This window comes from Caretta caretta, chromosome 14 (genome assembly GCF_965140235.1).
Source record: "Caretta caretta isolate rCarCar2 chromosome 14, rCarCar1.hap1, whole genome shotgun sequence".
In the NCBI taxonomy this organism is placed as follows: domain Eukaryota; kingdom Metazoa; phylum Chordata; order Testudines; family Cheloniidae; genus Caretta; species Caretta caretta.
In genome coordinates, this window is record NC_134219.1 from 6,852,814 (window position 1) to 6,874,737 (window position 21,924).

The following is a 21,924-nucleotide window of genomic DNA, read 5'->3' on the forward strand; positions in this document are numbered from 1 at the left end:
TATTAGCAGTAAAACATTTTATTAAACAAAGAAAAATATTTTTAAATGTTTTCCAGTAAACAGTCAGAATGTTGACTTTTTCACAGCTTACTACATTTAAACACCATTAGGAATGTTGATTTAAAAATACTTTCCTATTACACTTTTGCAGAAATGTTGGCAAAGGCACTTTTTATTAAACAACTGAAAGTGCTGATTTAATTTTTAGAAACGAAATGTTAACCACTGGCAGAAATATTTGTTTTTTTAGACAGTTTTCTAAAGCACCAGCCGAAACACTGAATTTTAAGGCAACTGCTTATCAATATAAATCAGCAAAATATGTTGATTTAAAGACATTGTTAATTAAATCTCTTTTACATGGTGGAAAGTTAAAAAATCCTTTTAAATATCCTCAGAAAACTGGAGGGGACTAGTTGGCATTCCAGAGCATGTAACAATGTATTGGGTTTGGAACGTTGAGACTCTGGAAAGACCCGATTGGCTGAAGGCACGCCCTTTCCCCCCACTCCTGAGCCTTTCTTCTCCCTGTGTGTGCAGGCGAGCTCCCCCTAGCGCTGAGAGGCGGGAAGGGCGGAGGCCGGTCGGCCATGCAAATCAGGTCCTCGGAGCTGCTTGTTGATTGGCTGTGGCGGAGCAGTGTTTGCTCACCGCTGTCCTTAGTCTCTAGACTGGGGAGTGCTCCAGTCTCCAGCAGCAGCAGCCGCCGCAGCAGCCCTGCAATTGAGGAGTAGAAACCTGGCTTCTAATTGTTTTGTTGTTGTTTTTAGTTTGCTTTCTTGGTGGCTGTTGCCTTGACTAAGTGGGGCACGATGACTGTGAAACGGATGGACCAAGGGCAGCATTACAGGCCAAGAATGGCATTCCTGAAAAAGGTAACATGGTCTTGAAAATATAATAGTAATTCTACCTGATAGCGACCATCAACATCTATTGCAGATCCCTATTTAGGACCCCTAGACACATCTGTAAAATGTTTGCCGCCTGTATGGCTAATCAAGGGGGCAGTTTGACGGGCAGGGCGTCAACAGGCATTTTGTTATTATGTATTATTTATGACCGTTTGCTGAATTGAACGTCTTCAAGGGCACTTGTGTGACTTATCGGTTATTAAGTGTTTGAAAATCCTTTTTAGTTCTCTTTTTCCTGCTCTGTTGTTACTGAAGGATTCAAGGCAAGTGTCCTCGTTTTCTGCAGGCTCCAGAGGAGGGCAACCTGTTACATGGTACTGTTTGCATCATGGGAGTTGTAGAGGCATTGTGATAAAAACTGGGAGGTGTTTAAGATGTATATTCAAAACAGCCACAAAAAACATTAAGTCCTCTAATCATGCAATTTTATACTATGCCTCCTATTGGAAAGTTTTTCTAATTTTTTTCCCCTGAGGGCCGCTCTAACTGTATCATTCATTGGGACAAAAATCATCATCCCAAAAGTTCGATTCCCTAATTCTGCTTTGAGACATAATCTGGTTTATTTTCCTTCCCAGGAGTCGCTCTTTGCTACATATGACATACAGCTCATGTACATTTTCAAGGGGTACATCTTGCCAAAAGGTTTGCAGTCTGGCTGCTCTACAGCATTTTGGAAGGGGCGTGTGTATTTATAATTGTTAGACGTTTACAGAGCATAACGATGAAAAACTACGGTTTGGATGAAATGTATAATTTTGTAAAGTGTTTCTGTTTTTTTTCAACGTCCATTTAGAAGCATTTTAATATAACCAGTATTTGAAAAGATTTTAAACAGGATAGGTATTAATCCAGCTTTTCTCCCATGAGTAGTCTGTCTTTCTTGTCTATGGCTTATCCTGTTGAATGGAATTAGCTGAATTTTCAGTGACAAGTACAGCTGCCTGGTTCGGGTTTGCAATATAGAGAACTCTCCAAAACAATCAGGGGCAACAAAAAAATTAAAAAAAGTACACACATCCACTCTTTTGGCAGAGCATGTATGTAAACACCCCAACAGGAGGAGGTGGTGGGTACACAAATCTAAAGGTGAGATGAGATGGAGTGTGAATTTATTCAGTCTGACAATGTGAGTCCTATAGCAACAAACACTTGCACTTTGCATGCTGAAGGAGGCACACACAATACTTCCTGTGGGGCTATTTGTTTCTCCTGGCTTTGGCAGAGAAGCTCTGTCCTGTCAAGAAGAAAAAATAGTGGGCCAAATTTGGGGTTGGTTTGTACTCTGTGAAATTCTACTTACTGTGATGGGAAGGTCCAGAGCATTGGCCTCTATATGAAAACAAAACCAAATGCGCAGCATTCAGTTACCTAGCTGTAAAATGGGAGTGGTGCTGCTTATCAACCTTTGCAAAGTGCATTGAGATTCTAAAATGGAAGAGTCTGTGTAGGTGCAGTGAATGCCAGTACACTCCGGATTATCTGGTTAGCAGTGGGGATATGGATTTTGTTCAGAATTGGAAGTTTGGATAATTGGAAGTTTGGATAATCAAGAGGGCAGGAGCCATTCAGCAGCGGGGTGACTTCCCCTGCAGCGTGGTCCTCCTCCTCCTCCTCCTGGCAGTCCTGGCCAGGGGTCTTTGCTCTGCTCTGCTCACTCACTCCTGTGACAGCGGGGCTGCAGGCGGCTCACTGTGCTGCAGGAACCATTCAGCAGCAGGGTGGCCTCCTCTCTGGCCAGGGGCTCCTCCTCCTCCTCCTCGCACTCCTGGCTGGGGTTCTCCGCTCTATATCCAAGGCACTGCATTATCCAAATCACTTCCTTGTCCCCCAACATAAGCTGCGTGGGGGAGAAAGAAGGGATTTGGATACTGCAGAGGTTTGCATAACAGGGTTTTGGATGAGTAGGAGTATACTGTATTATTATATTGGGCTATGTACAGCTGTACATCACTATCCATGAGGCTAGTCATGACGTATAGTGCTATGCAACGTGAACAACAGCGGCAGAATCTGGCCCTTTATTATCACATGGGGTCCGAATACAGAGGACACATTTTTAAATGAAGTAAGATGGACCTTTCGTGTTAGCTGTTTCAGTGTTTGGAAAGCTTGCTATCAGTGGTTCCATCCTGCACGTACAGAGTAGTGTTATTGGCTTCACTGAGAGGTGAGGTTGCTCAGCACCAGTCTGAATCAGACCACTATTGTACCAATATAGAGTTGACAGCGAAGTTTCCTGGAAGCTTCGTACAGAGGCTTATATGCCTAGCTTTACAAGTACACACTCATCGACAGCTATCCTGGCAAATGCTGCTAGCTCTTTTAAAACACAGTGATACGTATCTGAGACATATTGAGCCCAGCTTCTGGCAGCTCCGCTGGAGGACGCTCCCATTCAGCTTACATGGGGCTGATCCAAAACCTTTTGAAATCAATGGAAAGACTCTCGGGGTACGTCAGGGTGTTGCAAGAAAATCCCTGCGGCAGTGAGGGTCAACCGACTTGGGCTCGCTCTCCAGGGTTAAAAACAGCGGTGGAGACATTCCCACTCGGGCTGGAATCCAGTCTCTGAAACCTTGCGGGGGACAGAGGGTCCCAGAGCCCAGGCTCCAGCCCAAGCAAGAACATCTACACTGCTATTTTTAGCCCTGTATTGTGAGCCCAAGTCAGTTGACCAGGGCTCTGACACTCACTGCAGCCCTGGTGCAGAAAGGGTGCTCTGCAGTCAGCATGAGCCTCTGCTTCCTGCACCAGTACTGGTATACAGTTTTGGGGGGGGCAATGCCCCCTCCCATGCCCCCCCCCCAGTCTCTGCCCACGTGCTCAGCACCTTTAACCTCACGGACAGCAGGACTTGAGGATACGTGGTAAGTGTCTGCTCAACACCTTGCAGGATCAAGCCCGTAGGAAGCTGAGATACCGCATAAAGTCTTCATTAATTGCTCAAGTCTGTGCAAATGCCTTGCCATCAGTTGACACCCACAACAATCACATATTCTCCAAGTGTGTGTTTGTGCCAGCTAGGCGTATGGGCTTTTCTGCTGACGTCACAATGCTGTTGGTCCTGGTAGCAGTGTGGGAGTTGCAATCCTAGTGCCTTTGACGGTGCCCGTGTGGGCTGCCTGTCAGCTTGATACTGGCATACACAACGTGGGGTGCATGTGACAACGGATTCTCTTCTCCCACGCATGAGCTTTGTAGCTTCTCCATGCAACTGATGCTCATCTGAAATGGCTTCACGCTGCACACGGTTGGTTGTGAATTAAATGGCACCACTGAGCTAACTGTGTGCAAGGGAGCTGGGCTGTCATGCTCCAGGCTTAGGGGTGTATAGCAACATGCTGTAGCAATGCATCCAGAAAGCAAATGCAGGTAGCAGCTGCTGCTTGTGCTGTGAGTAACCACAACAGCTCAGCTAAAACTGAGGGCAAACAGCTTTCTAAAGGAATCTCCAGCAGCACCAATTAAAGCAGCCAATAAAAGGGTTTGTGCCCTTTATTGGACTGAATGATTTTTGGGTTTAGTTGCTTTTATCCTCCTGCTTGGTGTTTTAGGATAGAAATGTCCTGTGGGTCTAGTTCTGGGCCTGGAACATGAACAAATGTTCACTGGGCAATTGGCTTTGAGCAACAAACTCACTTTCATTTCTGATCTAATTTATAAGCCATCCCAGATTCCCAACAGCCAGCACAGTAACCTGACCTCAGGGATTGCTACCAAATGGTTTGGCTGCTGATGTTGCCTGGTTAGAAGAGGATGAGGGAAGTCGAGAGAGCAGTACCCCATTTCCCCTCCCCCCATGTGGTGTGGGGAGAGGAAGTCACTATGCCCCACAATCTCTAAAGCATCTTCTAATTATGGGAGCCTCGGGTTTTGGGTGGTGTCTAAACTTGGGCACCCAGAATCAGACCTGCCAAAAAATTATAGAGTCTAGTCTGGAAAACGTGAGCCAGAATCTCTCTGTGCCTCAGTTCCCCACTCTGTGAAGTGGGCATAATATTTAGCCACCTTGTAAAGTGCTTGGAGCGCCTCAGGCAAAAGGTGCCTGGAAGTGTAAAGCATGAAACAATCAAGCTTTGAGAGCTTCCTTTGCCGTATTAAAGGGGGCTGGCTGTGCCAAGCACCTGCTGTGGCGTTTACAATCGGGTTTTAAGTGGTGGGTTAAAAAGACGCTGTTAAATCCCTTCCCTAGGTATTTACATTCTGATGCTCTCCACTCTGTGTGGTGTCCTCTTAGCCTTTTCTGTTTTGTGCCTCCTTACATGCTGTGGTCATTCAGAAATTCAGGGTGACAGTGGGGATAGAACTCAGCCCTTCCTGCTCCAAAAAGCACAGGCCTCTCCTAGTTGAGGTTAAGGTGAATCTCTATTCGCTGATGGCACTATCGGGTCTATGACACACAGTCGAGCAGTTCTGATTCCATCCAGCAGAGAGCAGTGCTAGTTCATCACATTACTGGTATAGAGCCAGCGGAGAGGTTACCATCCGTGAACAATAAAAGTGAGAAAAATGGAGGGTAAGTTAAAGAAGAGAGGAAAAGAGAAGAAATGGGAGGCTACAAAAGCCAGTGGAGGGATGTAGGTGTGAGAGTAGTGGGTCGTCTGTAGTGAGGAACTGCAGTAGATGGTTCGTGCTGAGAACCAAAATCCCAAAAGAGCTGGAAGTGAAGTGGTAGGGAAGATAATAAGGGACTAAGAAGGGGAAGAAGAGGAAAAAAAGGGGCCTGATCTGGATCCTCTTACTCTCGTGTCTGTCTCTTGGCGTTACTCCTGCTTTACCCCAGTGTCAGTGGGATCAGAGTCAGGCCCAAAGGCAGGTGGTGACAAAAGTTGGTATATAAGAAGCTTAATGCGAAAGGCGCATGGGAGATTCCGAAGGACAACAAAGACCTCGGCGATGATCCTTGGGAAGGATTCTGTAGGCCCCTCTGCCCGTAAGCCAGCACCTGGTAACAGGTGTTTCTAACACCAGCTCAGCCCAGCCTTCAGCAAGACACACGTGTGCAGATGGAATATGGCAGGCATTGCTCTTGGAGAAGGCAAGGCAGTCAGTTTGGCACCTGCTGCCTGTTTTAAAGCACGGTCTGGTGATGGGAAGCACCTGCAACAGCTGCTTGGGTTCTTTTATTTATGTGTTTTTCTCTCAAACCATCTGAGAAGCGCTGTGGCAGGAAAGCCCGTCAGGCAGTGAAGCAAGCTTAAGAAATAAACCCTCCAAGTTACACATGCGTTGGGTCATACCCTCAGTGGGTGTAAATTGGCACAGTTCAGTGATTTACACCCGCTGAGGACCTGGCCCACCATTGTGCAGTGGCTCGCCTCAGGGCTGGTGGTGGGATATGTACCTTTCCCTTCGGTTCTGTGCTAGCTGCATCATGACTCATATCACGTAGGTAGGGCTGAAGGATGGGGCCTGCCTGTTCCCTCTGCTTCTCTTTCAAGCTGGTCTCTCAAGCCCCTTCTAGTGTCTTCTGGAAGTATGGTTTAGTTAGAAACAGGCCTGACTCCTGGATCCTGAGCTCAGAACTGGAAGTTTCAATCCAGCTCCATCTTTGGTATTAATTCCTTTAGCTCAAACTCTCTCCTCAGCCTTTTGCCCTCAAATCGTCCTTTTGGAGCGGGGTGCCTGCTTTTTCCCCCTAGCTCCCAGCGCTTGTGTCGCGAAACAGCTGTTTCGAGTGGCTGGGAGGGAGCGGGGAGGAGGGGGAACGCGGCACGCTCAGGGGAGAAGGCGGGGCTGGGACGGGGATTTGGGGAAGGGGTCCAATGGGGCAGGGAGGGGTCGGAGTTGGGGTGGGGATTTTGGGGAAGGGGTTGGAATGGGGGCAGGGAAGGGGTGAAGTTGGGGTGGGGCCAGGGGCGGGGAGGCCGCGAGCAAATACCCCTTACCCTGTGGAGTGTCCCCTTTTTTGAATGTTCAAATATGATAACCCTAAGAGGATAGCATAAAGGACTGGAACTTGGAACACCTTGGTTCTATTCCCAGCTATTTTACTGGCCTGCTGGATGACTTTGAGCAAGTCACTTCCCTGCGCTCTGCCTCAGAAGACAGGATAATATTACTGACCTCCTTAATAAAATGCTTTGAGTTCTGCTGATGAACAGGGCTAGGCATTAATGTTATTTTGACTTTTGCATATATCCTTGTAAATTTCATGAGGAGGCACCCTTACAGTGGTGTGGGGTAACACTGAGCAAAGAAGGGTTCTGTGGCAGAGGGGAATCGCCCTTAGCTGTTAATTTCCAGGCTGGTTAGCATTTGTGGGTAGGATTTTTGTAGCTGAAGAGCGATAGTGGGCAGGTGTGAGTGGACTTCAGGGAAACACACTTTCCATCTGCACTTTTTTTTTTTTTTAAATAGAGTTTCAGTTGGTTAACAAGCTCTTTAATGTTTGTAAAAGCACTTTGTGACCCTGTCTCGATACACGACTTAATTGCAGGCCTAGAAAAGAATAAAATGAGGAGGATGATGCTGGGATTAAGATGAAAGGGTGCTTTACCGCCTCGAAAATTGGAGCTGGGAGTGTGTCCTTTACAAATAGGAGCAGGGAAGGCTGGGTGAGGGAGCAGAACCGGGCAAGCATTTATGATGGAGTAAATGGCAGATGTTTAATTAGAGCACTGTGAGTTGGCGCTGGCATCATAGAGAGTCTACTGGGAGAATGTGTCGAGTGGCTTTGTGTTAGAATGTGGTTAAACCCCTTCAACTCTGAATGCGTTGCCATCACAGGCAAAACGCTCCACAAACACCATTTGACTCCTGGGTTAAGGTGTTGGAATTTGAAACTGTCTGCTCTGAGGGGAACTGCTGTGTAATCCCTAAACCTGTCTCCGCATGGCTTTAAAGTCAATCCTGTTTGCATAAGCAAAGGTCAATTAGGCAGAGAGCAGGGAGTACACACATGGCAAACAGCGCAGTAATCCAGTGGCAGTAATCCATCCACTTTATGCCTTTAAAGAGGAAGGGATCAGTATAGTGGATATATCCCGAGAGTTCATTTTCCAGCATCAAAAATGTATAATTGATCATGGTCTGTTCTTTCAGGCTGCTGCATGGGCATAACTCATGTTTCGTAGTATATTGAAGTGTATCTGAGAGGAGCAGGGAACTGTTTTCTCAACTCATCTGTGTAATGAACCAGGGGCAAAATCCTTGGCCACCTGGAACTTCTGGCCTGTTGCTGCAGTGCAGCCATTTGAAATATCCTGGGGACAGCAGGGATGGTGGAACACAGATCCTTCTGCTCCAGATACACAGGCCCTGAGCTAAACATCTCCATGAGGTGTTAGCAGCCTCTGACATTAAGTGCTTATCTATATAGGAAGTTATTCAGAAATAGCTATTCCTGATTAACTCTTCCTAATTAACTCCATGTGTGTGGACATACTTATTCTGGAATAAGAGGTCCTTATTCTGCATTAGCTTAATCCAGTTTCCATTGCCCTTTTCTCCCAGCACCCTCTGTATGACACCTCTCTACTACGTTTCATTTATTAAACTACAGTAGAACCTCCAAGTTACAAACATCTAGGGATTAGAGGTTGTTTGTAACTCTGAAATGCACGTAACTTTGAGCAAAACGTGATGGTTGTTTTTTCAAAAGTTTACAATTGATCTTGACTTAATTGACTTAATACAGCTTTGAAACTTTGCTACGCAGAAGAAAAATGCTGCTTTTATATTTTCTTAGTTTAAATGAAAAAAACACTGGAACAGTTTCCTTACCTTAGCTGTCAAATCTTTTTTTTTAAACTTTCCCTTTATTCTTTTTAGTAGTTTACATTTAACACAGTACTGTACTGTATTTGCCTTTTTGGTCTCTGCTGTTGCCTGATTGTGTACTTCTGGTTTCAGTGAGGTGTGTGGTTGACTAATCAGTTTGTAACTGGTGTTTGTAACTCTGGGGTTCTACTGTAAACCCTTCTGAAGAATTGAAAGGGAATGGGTGTGGGGAGGGAAAACTGTTAAGGGACGAGATTATAGTTTTATAATGACCATGGTAGGACAGGCGGTGTGGTGTAGTGGCTAGGGTACTGGGCAGGGAGTGTGTAGACTTAGGTTCCACTCCCAGTCAGCCACTGACCTGCTGTGTGACCTTGGCCTCTCTGTGCCCTGTATCTCCTCCCACCCTTAAAGCCTGTCTTGCCTATTTAGACTGTAAGATCTTCAGGGCAGGAGCTGTCTCTTATTATGTGTTTGTTCAGTGACTACTTCAAAGCAGCCCTGATCTTGGTGGAGTCCTAGAGGTGCTATTGTAATACAAACAATACAAGAGTTGAAGCAGGAGGTGAGCATTTGAAATACAACTGACAATCCTACGGGGGAAATAAACCCATTTCCATACATTGCCTTCCAATAAGGCTATTTTTCTGCAAGGAAACAAACCCGCATTTTGAAGCAGCATAAACGCCTCCGCCTCCATAAAGGGAACATGCTTCTCTATTTCCTTTGGCTATCTGCAGGGGGTTCTTATGCTATATTATTGTAGAAACACGCCACTCTCAAGGAAACACAAATGCCAGATGGAAGAAAAGGAGCATTCAGAGGAGATCATGTTGGAGAAGACTTCTCACGCCCACCAGAGCTATCTTGGAGGTTTCCTGGTCCAGATAACCTAGGAGACTCCTTTAAACGCATTTGTTTTCTGTGTCCCTTTTTGATTTCCCAGAACAGTTGGAACCCACTGAGGAGTAAAAACAAAACGGCCCCAAACCTCAACCCCATAATGAAAGCTGTGGCCTATGTCATGAAACAAGAACTAACCTGCCTACAAAGGCAGTTGTGCCCTAAAGCATTTGGATAAGCTACTGCCTCAACCGCTTAGCCACAACAATGAGCTATAAAACCTCACTGAGCCAGAGGGTTTTACATAGTGACTGTACTGAATGTGCAGTGCAGAAATTCTGAGTTTAATCATTTGTATTGGGGGATGCCCCCAAGGACCAAACCTGAGTGCTGCAGCCAGATGTCAATGGGGCTGGGCTGGTGACTCATGATATGCAGCAATGAAGGAGATAGCTCCAGAGACACTTGCTTGTTTAGCACTTGGAGGCTGCTTTGGATTGCAGAAGCCTCTCCTTATAGGGATTTCCAAGCAAGGGGAAAAAGCAAAGCAGGAGGATTGGAGGATTAAATAGCTGACACTCAAAATTCTGTTCACTGTGCTACCTCCTCCTCCCACCTGCTGCCTCCTGCATTTAGACTGTACGGTCTCTGGGCAGGGACTGTTTGCTTTGTTCTTTGTCTGTAGAGTGCCTAGGATCATGGGTTCCTGACCCTGGACTGGGATTCCTAGGTGTTACCATAAAACAAACAATAAACTTCTTCCGCGAGTACTGAGTTCAGGATTCTGCTTTTCCTCTCCACAGTTGATGGCCTCCCAAGTACAGACCAGGGAGACTTTGCCAGAGATGAAATTCACCCCCTATGCAGAGATCTTAGGAACCACTGATCTGCTCAAAATAGGACTGATGTGGGTCTTCAGTGGTCCTTATGCTTTGTGCTGGCTCTTTGCGCTGTGGTAAATTTCACCTGGTGTGAATTGATCTCTGTTGTAGCCTCCCCCCGTGGACCAAGGCCAAGACATGGCTTCAATATGTACAAAATGAAAACCAGCTAGAGAGCTCTCCTGGGCAAAATCATGTTACAAAATGTGACAAAGCTGCAGAAAGGAAAGCAGATGTCCTCATTGTATTTTAAACAGCCCTTCTTGGCTCCTGCTGACAAGCTGGTGCTGATGGCAACTTCTAATCTCTAGGAATCCCTAATAAGCAGCCGGTTCCCTTAGGAGAAGAGGAAAAGACCTGCTGAGTTTTGATCAGCAAAGTGCGCAGTTTGCAGCCGAATCAGCAGGCACCACCCGATGGTAGCTCCCTAGCTTGTCTCGCTTGTTTTCTTTGATATATGTTATTTCTTAAATGACCAGAGGGTGCTCAGCAGGGGTAGGAAAGCTACAAGTCTCCGGAGTTATTTGCTCATTAGGAAAAGAGAACATCCTGCACCAGAAAACTGAGTGGGTTTTATGAACTAACTATTGGCTTTTGACTAGTAAAGGCCCAGCAGGGAGATGCTGAGAGCCCTGTACAACCACTCCAGACACGAGGGGTCAAAATGGAACATGGGCTAGATAACAAGCTGGCTCAAAAGACCAGGCCTGGAAAGGCACGGCTCCCACTGAAGCTTCTGGGACTCGCAGGGGTCAGAACTGTGGTGTATGTAGCTCTGTAACTTATCTACCATGGTCTTGTTTTCTGTGCATTGCACCTTTAGATTTCTGCACACCTGCTCTCTTCAGTACTTCTACAACCCCATTGCTACATTATCAGAGGACTTCACCATCTTTAGTGTATTTTTCTTCACAACACTTCTGGAAGGTAGGGCGATGCTGTTATCCCCATTTACAGGTGGGAAACAGAAGCACAGAGGGGCTAAATGACTCACCCAACGTCACACGGGAAGTCTGTGACAGAACAAGGAATTGAATCCAGGTCTCCCAAGTCACAGGCTAATGCCCTAAGCACGGGACCATCTTTACTCTCCTCAGAGCAACTGTTCTGTCTTCCTCCATCTTCAGAGCAAAGTCTGGTAGCTAACAGGAAATAAAATCTTGAAAGGGAAAAAAGTTATTTTGTATTCTTTTAAAAAGGGCTGAGAGGACAATTTCAAAGGTATTTAGATGGCTGAAAATGCAGATAGGCACCTGGGAGCTTATCTGTATCTTTAGGTGCCTCACTGACCTTTAAAAATCATACCCGAGGGCCCAGAACCTCAAAGGTGTTCAGTCACATAACTCTCAGCTCCCATTGAAATCAGTGGGAGGTAGGTGCTTAAATACTCTTGAGGATCTGGGCCTAAGTGTTAGGGCAGGCGTGAGCAAGAGCTCAAGAATAGCAGCACAATTGTTTCTCCCCTCACTTATAGGCACTTTACACTGTTGTTACTTCACTTGCTTCAGTGGGGTTGTTGGTGATCTCACCATTGTGAGAGGTGAATCAGGCCCAGTGGTGTTCCGTGGTCCACAAGAAGGGATGAAGAACCCCAAAGCTGCCTCTTTGCTAAGAGCTGTGTTTTATTTCTATTTCTGTTGTCATGGATGATCCCTAAAGTAGTCAAGAAAAGGAGGGTGCCGTAGCCATCTTCCTAACCGGCTGGATGCTGAGTGCTGCCTGAGAGGTGCTGGCTGCCCTGAGCTCTCTTTGCCGTCGGGCTCCAACTGACTTGCACTTTTTGCACAGCCCATTAGCGGTGGAACGTACTTTTGCTGCTCTTGTGTTTTTAAAAATCCACCCCAGCTATTCTCTGCAGGCCCTGAAACAGACTGTCTTGGGTTTGGCTTTCACCCAGTCTGTGTGAAGAAAAGGAGGACTTGTGGCACCTTAGAGACTAACAAGTTTATTTGAGCATAAGCTTTCGTGAGCTACAGCTCACTTCATCGGATGCAACACTTGTGTGGACACCTTTGCTAATTCAACCTGTGAGTGATGCACTCTCAAGTTAGTCTTTAAGCAAAAGGGGATAGGTATGCAATGGAGCTAGCTGCCTGGGTATTATTCAACCCCACTGGTATTGCAACAGTTCTCTTGATGTCCCAGCAAATTGCTAGGAGAACAAAAAGGAACCCATGTTTGTAGTTTGTCAGTTGGCCACTGTCTCTCCTGAAAAAGCCAAGCTGAATTCTCTCTCAGCCGAATTTGTGTGCAACAGCTACATCCAGTGGCCCGGTAAACTAATCACAGGGGCGTGCCTCTCCTATGGGGTAGCCTAGCAGGGAGTGATTGCAAGATGGCACTTGGAGAAGGGATTGCCCATTGGGGTTAGCATGCTTGTACAAGTAGCATGTTCACATAAGCAGCTTCTGTGAAAGAGGGAGGGGAGGGGGGTGAGCCCAGCCCCTTAATTCTCTCCCCTTGTGCTAGTCTGGATTAGTTGCCTTTACAAAATGGTCCAGGTCAGGCTGTGCTCTTGTTTTGCCCTCCTGTTTGTTCTCACAAAACTGCTTGTACCCATCATGCTTTGCAGATTGAAGCCCTCCTCATGGAGATGCAGAATCCAGACACTGGCATCAAAATGCACACTCAGAGGGTGATGATCACAAATATCCCACATGCTATGACAGGTAAGATGCCAATGGCACTACCCTGCTATTTTTCTGAGCCTCTGGAGAAGAGCCTGTTTCTTTGTACAAATGGTAATAAACCCCAAACTGGCTTCTCTTACTATTATTCTATTTACAAGCATGTATATGGCTCCCATCACCATGTATCAGTGGCATAGCTAGGCTAGGAAAAGTGGGTGAGCCCTGCTTTTGGGTGGACTGGCAATGACGGGGGGCCACCTCCACCTACGGGGATTATGGTTTTGTGGGGCCTGGGCCAGGACAACTGGGGGTCCTTCCCACCCCTTCTGACTGCAGTCCCTGTGTGCCCCTGCCATGGAAATGGGGTCAGGGCGTGGGGGCTTGCCTTGCTCTGCCCGCCTACTGGGCGCTTCCGCCAGGGAGCGGGGTCCAGGCCCCTGGGGCTTGCCCCAATCCGCCTGCCAGCCTGGCACTCCCGCCGGGGAGCACGGTCCGGGCACAATTTGGGAGGGGCCTGGATGGAAGTGAGTGGGCCAAGGCCCACCCGTGGCTACGCCCCTGCCGTGTATGCTGGTAGTTTCAGGCAAAAAAGAAAAAAAGTGGGCTTGTGTCCTTCCCCCACCCTCCTTATTTTATGACTCTGTGATACACAACTATTTATCATCTGGCATGAGGCCACTGTTTGTTAGGGATAAAAATCAAGACCCTTTCTCCATTTACCATCACTGGGGAGGAATATTGTTCCTTGGTTAAAGGCTGGATCTGTAGGTATAAAGAATGCTTAGAATTCTATTAAACAAGTACAGCGCAAATGAGCATTTAATATACAATTAACCCCCCTGAGTGGGGGGGATTAACTCTGGGTAGGCTGGGCAAAAACTCCATAGCCATGCTGGCTTAAAAGTGTATTACTAATACTTTCTAACTAATGTTCTAACCCTCTAGGATAGACAAGGCAGTGTGTGCCAGTTAAGAGCCTAAAATGGGCCATGTGCCTGTGCAAATACCTGATTTCTGCATGCACATCAGACATTTTGCCCACTTATGAGAAGTGTCTTCAAATATAGGCCTGTTGTTTCACGCACCCATCTTTGGAAATCTGGGCTGAAATCCTGGCTCACTGTGTCAATGGCAAAATTCCTGTTGACTTAAATGGGCACAGGATTTCGCTCCAGCTCTTAAAGCAGAAGATAGGAAGGTCATTACTAGTTAAGAACAAATGATTGCCCATACAGCCTTAACAAGTCATACTGTGTCTGAACTGAAGAGCTGTTCCCCTCTCCACCTCTGTGACGTACCTACTTCAGAGAGATCTTCAATAGCTATGGCGTAAGGTAGTGTACTCTCCTCCTGTAGCATTCCCTTGTGTCAGGGTATAATGCTGCAAGGGGTCCTGGTCCCTGGCATCTCCTGCAGGCCGTCTGTCTCTTGCTGGGTCTTCTGTGGCTCAGCTCTCTGGTCAAGTCACTAAGTTCAGTCCCCTTCCAGGGTAACAAGAAGGTCCAACTGAAAGTTCACAAGAAATCCCAATACAAAAGAGCCTCCGTCCCATTCTTTGGGGTCAGTCATCAGCCTCACCTTGAGCTCACTATTGCTTCCAGTGGGCTTGCATGATCCTTCCTGAGGGACTGGTGGGGGAACCCAGGCCCACTGCCGACTCCAGGTTCTGGCCCAAGAACCCTGTACTGGGCAGGCAGGTCGACTTCTTCAGACTTGCTGCTGTTTCCCTGGGCTGCTTCCTTCCTCTGATCTCCCGCGTGTTGCTTTCCTGCAGCTTGTGCCTAATGCAGCCTTCCTTTGGTTCCCAGGCCTCTGGATTCTCCCCAGGTCCTTCTAGCTCCTCCTTTCTCTGCTGGAAGAACCATCCTTCCACCCCTCTCAGCTTCCACTGAAGTGCTTTTACTGACCCTAACTCAGGGCTCCCCTCTGACAGGAGCCTGACCTGCTCTCTGGGGGTTTCTCTCCACAGAAGAATCATGTCCCCTCTGCAGTCTCCCCGTGCCAAGTTCTCTCCAGTTCCTTGTGAGGGCCAGGTACCTAATGATCCTTACCTACTTCCACCCCCACTGGGCAGGAGGCAATGAATCAGTCATAGGTGCACTCACTGGATCTTAACTCCATGTCTAGCAGGTGATGAGAGTGTGCCCCATCACATCTGGATATACATTTGCAGAAATAATTAAATGGGCAGAGCGATACCAGACTGTAATATGGAACTTTAGAAATGAATAGCAATCAATTAATCTCCCCTTTGAGCATTTTCTGGTAATAATCATTTTTCTTGAATTCGCTGGAGAGGAGCAAAATATTCAACCCACTTCTATGCCTCTAAATTACAGCTTTTCCTCATTTGAATAGGTTGAAGAAGAAACAGACAGGTAGCTGTGTTTTGATGTGCCAAGTTTGTCATTGCCATCAGCTGCTAACACACTCTCCGTTTGTGTGTGCCAGCTCCTTTCACATGGCGCTGGAAATACACTATCAACACCTTTACTTCCCTCTCCTAGAAACCATCAAAAGAATATTACACTATAAATACCTGCTGTTTCACACACCTTGTACCAAATTCTGCTCTCGTTTTGCCCCTTCTGCAGCCCTGGGGAACCCAGGAGCGCAGAAGATCCTACTGTTCCTCTCGGCCAAATCGTCCTCTCCAGTGATGTCCTGGGGCTGCACAGGGGTCACTGAGAGGAGGATTTGGTCCTGAAGAACTGTAGGGGAATATTGCTTTCTCCATTTTCTGGATGGGGAAACTGAGGTAGAATAATAGAATCAAAGAATATTAAGAGGCCATCTAGTCCAACCCCCTGCTCAAAGCAGGACCAACACCAACTAAATCATCCCAGCCAGGGCTTTGTCAAGCTGGGCCTTAAAAATCTCTAAGGATGGAGATTCCACCACCTCCCTAGGTAAGCCATTCCAGTGTTTTACCACCCTCCTAGTGAAATAGTGTTTCCTAATATCCAACCTAGACCCCCCCCACTGCAACTTGAGACCATTGCTTCTTGTTCTATCATCTGCCACCACTGAGAAGAGCTGAGCTTCATCCTCTTTGGAACCCCCCTTCAGGTAGTTGAACGCTGCTGTCAAATCCCTCCTCACTCTAGGTAGATATGTTAAGTAACTTGCTAGACGGCATGATGGGAATTGGTGTCAGGGCAGGGAGTAGCTGGCAGAACTTGGGAAGTTCTGACCATCAATCTTATTCTCAGACCATGCCTTCTATCCTTCTACACACTATGGGGCAGACCCTTTGTTTGCTTAAACAGGTGTAGCACAAAGTCAGTGAAGTGATATATAGCAGCAGAGGCTCCGGCCCTACATCTTCCAATAGCGCTATTACGATGTTTTAAGACAGCACTGTGGAGCTGGGAAGTTCTTGTTATACTGGAGATAACCAAGCGGCCCCATTACATTTGTGAAAATATGATGAAAGCAAATACGAATTGCGATGATCATAGAATCATAGAATATAAGGGTTGGAAGGGACCCCAGAAGGTCATCTAGTCCAACCCCCTGCTCGAAGCAGGACCAATTCCCAGTTAAATCATCCCAGCCAGGGCTTTGTCAAGCCTGACCTTAAAAACCTCTAAGGAAGGAGATTCTACCACCTCCCTAGGTAACGCATTCCAGTGTTTCACCACCCTCTTAGTGAAAAAGCTTTTCCTAATATCCAATCTAAACCTCCCCCACTGCAACTTGAGACCATTACTCCTCGTTCTGTCATCTGCTACCATTGAGAACAGTCTAGAGCCATCCTCTTTGGAACCCCCTTTCAGGTAGTTGAAAGCAGCTATCAAATCCACCCTCATTCTTCTCTTCTGCAGGCTAAACAATCCCAGCTCCCTCAGCCTCTCCTCATAAGTCATGTGTTCCAGACCCCTAATCATTTTTGTTGCCCTTCGCTGGACTCTCTCCAATTTATCCACATCCTTCTTGAAGTGTGGGGCCCAAAACTGGACACAGTACTCCAGATGAGGCCTCACCAATGTCGAATAGAGGGGAGCAATCACGTCCCTCGATCTGCTCGCTATGCTGATGCATTATAAAGTACAACCGTGATTAAAAAATAATCAATGGTTAAATGATGGGAAGGGAAAACACCTCTGGGTGGCCATAGCCTGGTGGTTGCTGTCTGCTTTTACTCCGGTTCTGTAATTCCTGCACTAAGTGCCCTCTTCCATAAGGTCATAAATCCTGCCAGCTGAGGAAATCTGACTTCTGGTCTCCTGCACTCTAATCACTGTTGTTTCCTGGGCTGTGATATTCGTAGTGCTGCCTGGATTGCATATCCATTGGCCGAATACTGAGTGTTTCCAAACAGATCAACGTGTAGGTAGTGCGGGGGCCTAGAGTGTGTGGTATAAATGGGCACAACTCCACTGAAGGCAATGCAGAGAACTTGGCTCTTTGTGTTCAGGAAACTACGTAGGTGCATGCCAAATCCCTAAAAAGTTTCAGAATTTCTTTGCAGGGGGCAGATAGTTCCCATGTTTAATTTGCTTCTTTTAGGGAGAGCACTTACAGTCAGAGCTCTCTAGGTATGAGTGACAGAATAATCTTTTAATTTGATCTATTTAAGGAAGCAGTCAGTGGGATAAAAGCTCCAGGCTCCTAGTGCAAGGCTAAGTAATCAGTATAATGTCAGGAAAGGTCAGCACTTCAATCTGCAACTGTAGGTGACATTTGAAGGGAAAGGTTAGTAATTGATCAGGGACTGAATGCAATTTAGCTTGGCCTTGTTTAAATGGCGAGAGCTTCACAGTTTTGTTTGCTCCCCAGAAGATAATGAAAAGGCTCTAGTGGAGGCTGATGGCTGACGTTGTGTAAGCCAGATCACTGGGGTTTAAATGATTCCCAGACCTCATGTGGCCCCTCTGTGCAGAGGTGATTTCACCCCCCTGTGAGGTTTTAAAACTGAAATACCTAACACAGCCACCCTGACCCATCACATGCCCCTATAAGCACCTCCTCACCAACTTCCTTTTGGGCACATTTTCTTCTAGGGAGAAGGGATTCTTCTTGTAAATATTGGAGCCCTGAAGATCCCTCTCCCCCATTTCTTTCCTTAATACCCCACACCTCTGAGGTCCCTGTTACAGCCACCAGCCTCCTGGCCCAGGATGACTGAGCTGGGTCCTGTTCAAGGTCCATCACTACCACTCCCTGACCATCATGATAAGAGAGCAGCGGTGCTGATGTTGTCATCCAATGCTGTGAGAGGGTAGTTCCGTTTCCATGACCCATTCCATACTTGGCTTTGCATAGGATTGGCCACTTCGTGTCAGTCCAGATGGCATTTATTATGATGGAGATATCTCGACAGAGGCCCACAAAACTCAAGTCACATAGCCAGCAGATGGTAACAAGTCTTAGATTTGAACCTACAATGACCTAAAAATGAGGGGCTCTGTATTAGTCCTGGTTGATGGTTTTTAATCAAAATATATTGTTGACAAAATAGCTTTTTGACCAAAGTGAAAGTTTTAAAATTTAATTTTGGCTGAAATTTTTCAATTTTTTAAAATTTTGTCTAAAAAAAATGGAAACTGAAAATATTTTGATAACCAAAATCTTACAGTTTTTAACATTTTCCTTTTTTGGTTCAGTTTTCAGGAAAAACTTCTGGCTTTTGGTTTTTAAAACCCAAACATTTAAATTAAAAAAATGATTTAAAGACACTTAAAACGATTTTTAGTTTTTAAAAAACATTTTCAGTGAAAATGTTCTGTTTCTGAAAATAAAAAATTCTCATGGAAAATTTTGCAAAAAAGATTTTTGTTTCCCAAAACTTCCTGTAGAAAGACATTTTTTAACCAGCTCTACTTTGTTTCCCATTACCAATTCCCCAAGGCTTCTAGCTCCTCTGCCTACAGAATGTATTTCTATTCAAACGATAAATCCCCTTTCAAGCTGGATTCATGAATGCTTTTTATATCACTGAGTTATACATTTTCAGCCTTTGAAACCTGAATTGTTTCTTTATGCTTCAATTTAATTTGAGAGTAAGGATTCTAATTGAGTTGTGTGATTCCTGATGAGCATTCCCTTCCTTTTCATGCTGGCAATAAAACGTTCCCTATGAGTTCACCTTTACAAAGAACACATCCACTTCACATTTCCAATTATGTTGAGTTTTGATGTGGAGTCTCACTAGCAACACTGAAAATTGTTCGTCTTTATAAAAGATTTTGTTTGGTTATTGCAGAAAGATATTCATTAAAAACTAGCAGAGATATGAATTTTAAAATGAAGGTGTTTGTAGATATCTAAAGGCACAATAGCAGCAGCTAAAAGATGTTTAAAAATACCCTGTGCAGGGACTGGCTGGGTGTCTCACATAATGGGCAATTACTATTATTTGTTGTTTGTATTGCCATAGCACCTAGGAGCTCTAGTCATGGACAGGACCCCCATTGCGTTAGGTGCTGTACAAACACAGAACAAAAGAGACAGCCCCTGTCCCAGAGAGCTTGCAATCTAAGTAGTGATAATACTTTTCCCTTCCATTGTGCTTCTATTTCAGGATCTCAAAGCACTTTGCAGACATTAGGCTGAACTTCATCCTCCCTCTAAGGAAAGGTCTATGCGTCAAGTCCCACTTGAGCCCAGACATGGCCTGTGCATGTCAAAGCTGTCTAGGAGCAAGGCCTCCCAAACAGCAAGCCCCTTGCTAGTCTAGCAGTGAATTGAAATTCAGCTGAAAATGACCATCCGGGCAAGTCAACTCCACGACAGAAAATAAACAGTTCATTGCCCGCTTCAGCTGAAGGTGCAGTCGGATTGCTAGGCCCTGACCCAGGCATGGGAGTTTTGGGTTAGAACCAGGGAGCTCCTCTTCTGCCCCGAATTCAACCAACACCCACCCAGTGAAGAAGCAGGCAAGCCTTCTTATCTCGCCTGATGGGTCCTGATTGGCTGCTGCCTCTGTCTCTCCTGTCTAGCCGCTGGGGAGGGAATCACATCTTGTTGGTTCTGCTGGTACTAGAGCCTGAGTGGCATCTCTAGGCAGTGCTTGGAGGACTAAACGCACTGCCCCTCTTTCCCAAGTGACGTTCTTCCATTGGGCGGGTGTGTCACAGTGGCGATGCCTTCATCGGGGTAGAGGAGGCCTGGTACACCCTGTCATAATGCACCATTTAGGGTTTAAGTGGGACTTTACTGTGCTTGCCTTTTGTTGGCCTTCTGCACTGGGGTGAATTTCACCGCTCCATGAATGAAGGAAACCGGTGCGTATCGGTCATGTACACATGGAGCAACTACGCCACAGGGAGATTAGGGGCCTCATGTTCCTCTCTGCATACATGAGCAGAAAAGGCTAGACCTACAGAAGGCTGTGGGTATTTTGCCTCTGTGGCATGCTCTCCCTTGGGTGAAATTCATTCCTATTCAGAGGCCCAGCACAAGAGGCCTATGGATCGCTGAAGTCCCACTAAATCTCTACTTTGAGGGCTTAAATAGTGCATAGCCCTGGCGTCATCCCTTTTCAGAGGGGTGGCTCTTACCCCACTTGCAGCAGGGGTGGCAGAAGGTTCCTAACAGTGGGGGGGCCACCGGTGCCTGAACTGTGGTCCCAGCCCTTGTTCTGCCCCTTCCCCCTGAACCTCTGCCCCTTCATTTCCCCCGAGACCCTGTACCCACACAGCCTCTTCTCCCTAAGACCCCACTCCCTTCCCCCCGTCACTTGTCCTTTGGGACGATTAAAAGTGGGGGGCCATGGCCTTCTGGCCCCCCCCTCCCCGTTCTGGTGCCTCTGACTTGCAGCAGCCCCTCTTTGGTGGCTTCATGAGTTTCCATCTCTGCGGGGGCTGTAGGAGCGTAGAGCAGAGGAGATACAGTCACTGGGCTCCTCTGCACTAGTCTCCTCCACTGCCCCAAGCATGACAAATTTACTTTCCAGTGGCGCTGTGCTCAGTCATTTCAGAGTGTGCTGTGCTTTCCAGTTAGCTGTGAGGTCCTTCCGAGTTAGTTGCGTGACACAGGAAATGCTGAGAAGCCAATGGGTGAGACCTGTCTGACAAGGGGGAAACATCAGATCAAGTACCATCATCCAGGGACAGTGTGATAACTGAGAAGGGCCTGCTGTAGTCTGGAGGATCCCTCTTTACTGCATGGGTTTGACTGTATGTTTACTGCCCGACCAAGAGCTGGACTGGCAATTAACCAGAAGCCTGTGGGTCACACCTGCTTTGAATAAATGGGAGTGCAGTGTAGTTGCCTTAATTTTTAATATGTGCGGGTTGCCTGGTTTAAAATAGGGCTTGGCATGCTGGGACCTATAGTCCTCACAGGCTCCATCTCCATACTGGACATAATGAGTGTACTGGTCCCCATTGCAGGACTCTGTGGGCTGTACACCACTTCTGATTTATAGTGTCTGGTATTTTCTTTGCCTTGTAGGTAGTGATATACTGCAGTGGATTATCCAGCATCTGAAAATCACTGAGGAAGGTAGGAGTGTAACCATCTAATGCTTTTATAGCTTTGAATCGTGAGACTATAATTAATTGTTAGATGCAACCTAAATTCTTTTCTCCTGGGTAGTGGGTTGCTTCTGAATTCTGCTGCAGTCTCTTTGTATCATCAATATATCTGACTTCTCTTTTTTTAGAGGCACTCAACTTGGGGAATCTAATTGTCAAGTATGGATACATCTACCCTCTGCAGGAGCCAAAAAACCTCACCCTCAAAACAGATAGCAGCCTCTACAGATTTCAGGCAAGTTATATCTTAGACACAGAACACAGGCTGGACATAATGTATTCTACATCTTGGCTTAGAATCGGAGGCTTCTGTGCTTCTGTTTAATTAAATTACTTTTCCTTGTAGCTTTGAAATGCCAGTGGTTCCTTCTGAATGTATTTTCCCTTGCAGCTTGTACACTAGCAAATAAAATCATTGGAACAATTTCAGGAGACAGTATAATGAGCAAAT

The 21,924-nt window shown here is 46.3% G+C and overlaps 1 protein-coding gene across 2 annotated transcripts in view; it reads left to right on the forward strand.

Moving 5' to 3' along the window:
• The first annotated feature begins 658 nt into the window (after positions 1 to 658).
• RGS9 (regulator of G protein signaling 9) overlaps positions 659 to 21,924 on the forward strand; it is a 68,915-nt gene continuing 47,649 nt past the window's right edge. For both annotated transcript variants that reach the window (XM_048818970.2, XM_075119210.1), the window contains exons 1-4: positions 659 to 875; positions 12,933 to 13,029; positions 21,391 to 21,441; positions 21,602 to 21,708. In XM_048818970.2, the coding sequence (XP_048674927.2) occupies positions 813 to 875; positions 12,933 to 13,029; positions 21,391 to 21,441; positions 21,602 to 21,708 (318 nt within the window). In that variant the 5' untranslated portion in view covers positions 659 to 812. The remainder of the gene's footprint in view (positions 876 to 12,932; positions 13,030 to 21,390; positions 21,442 to 21,601; positions 21,709 to 21,924) is intronic.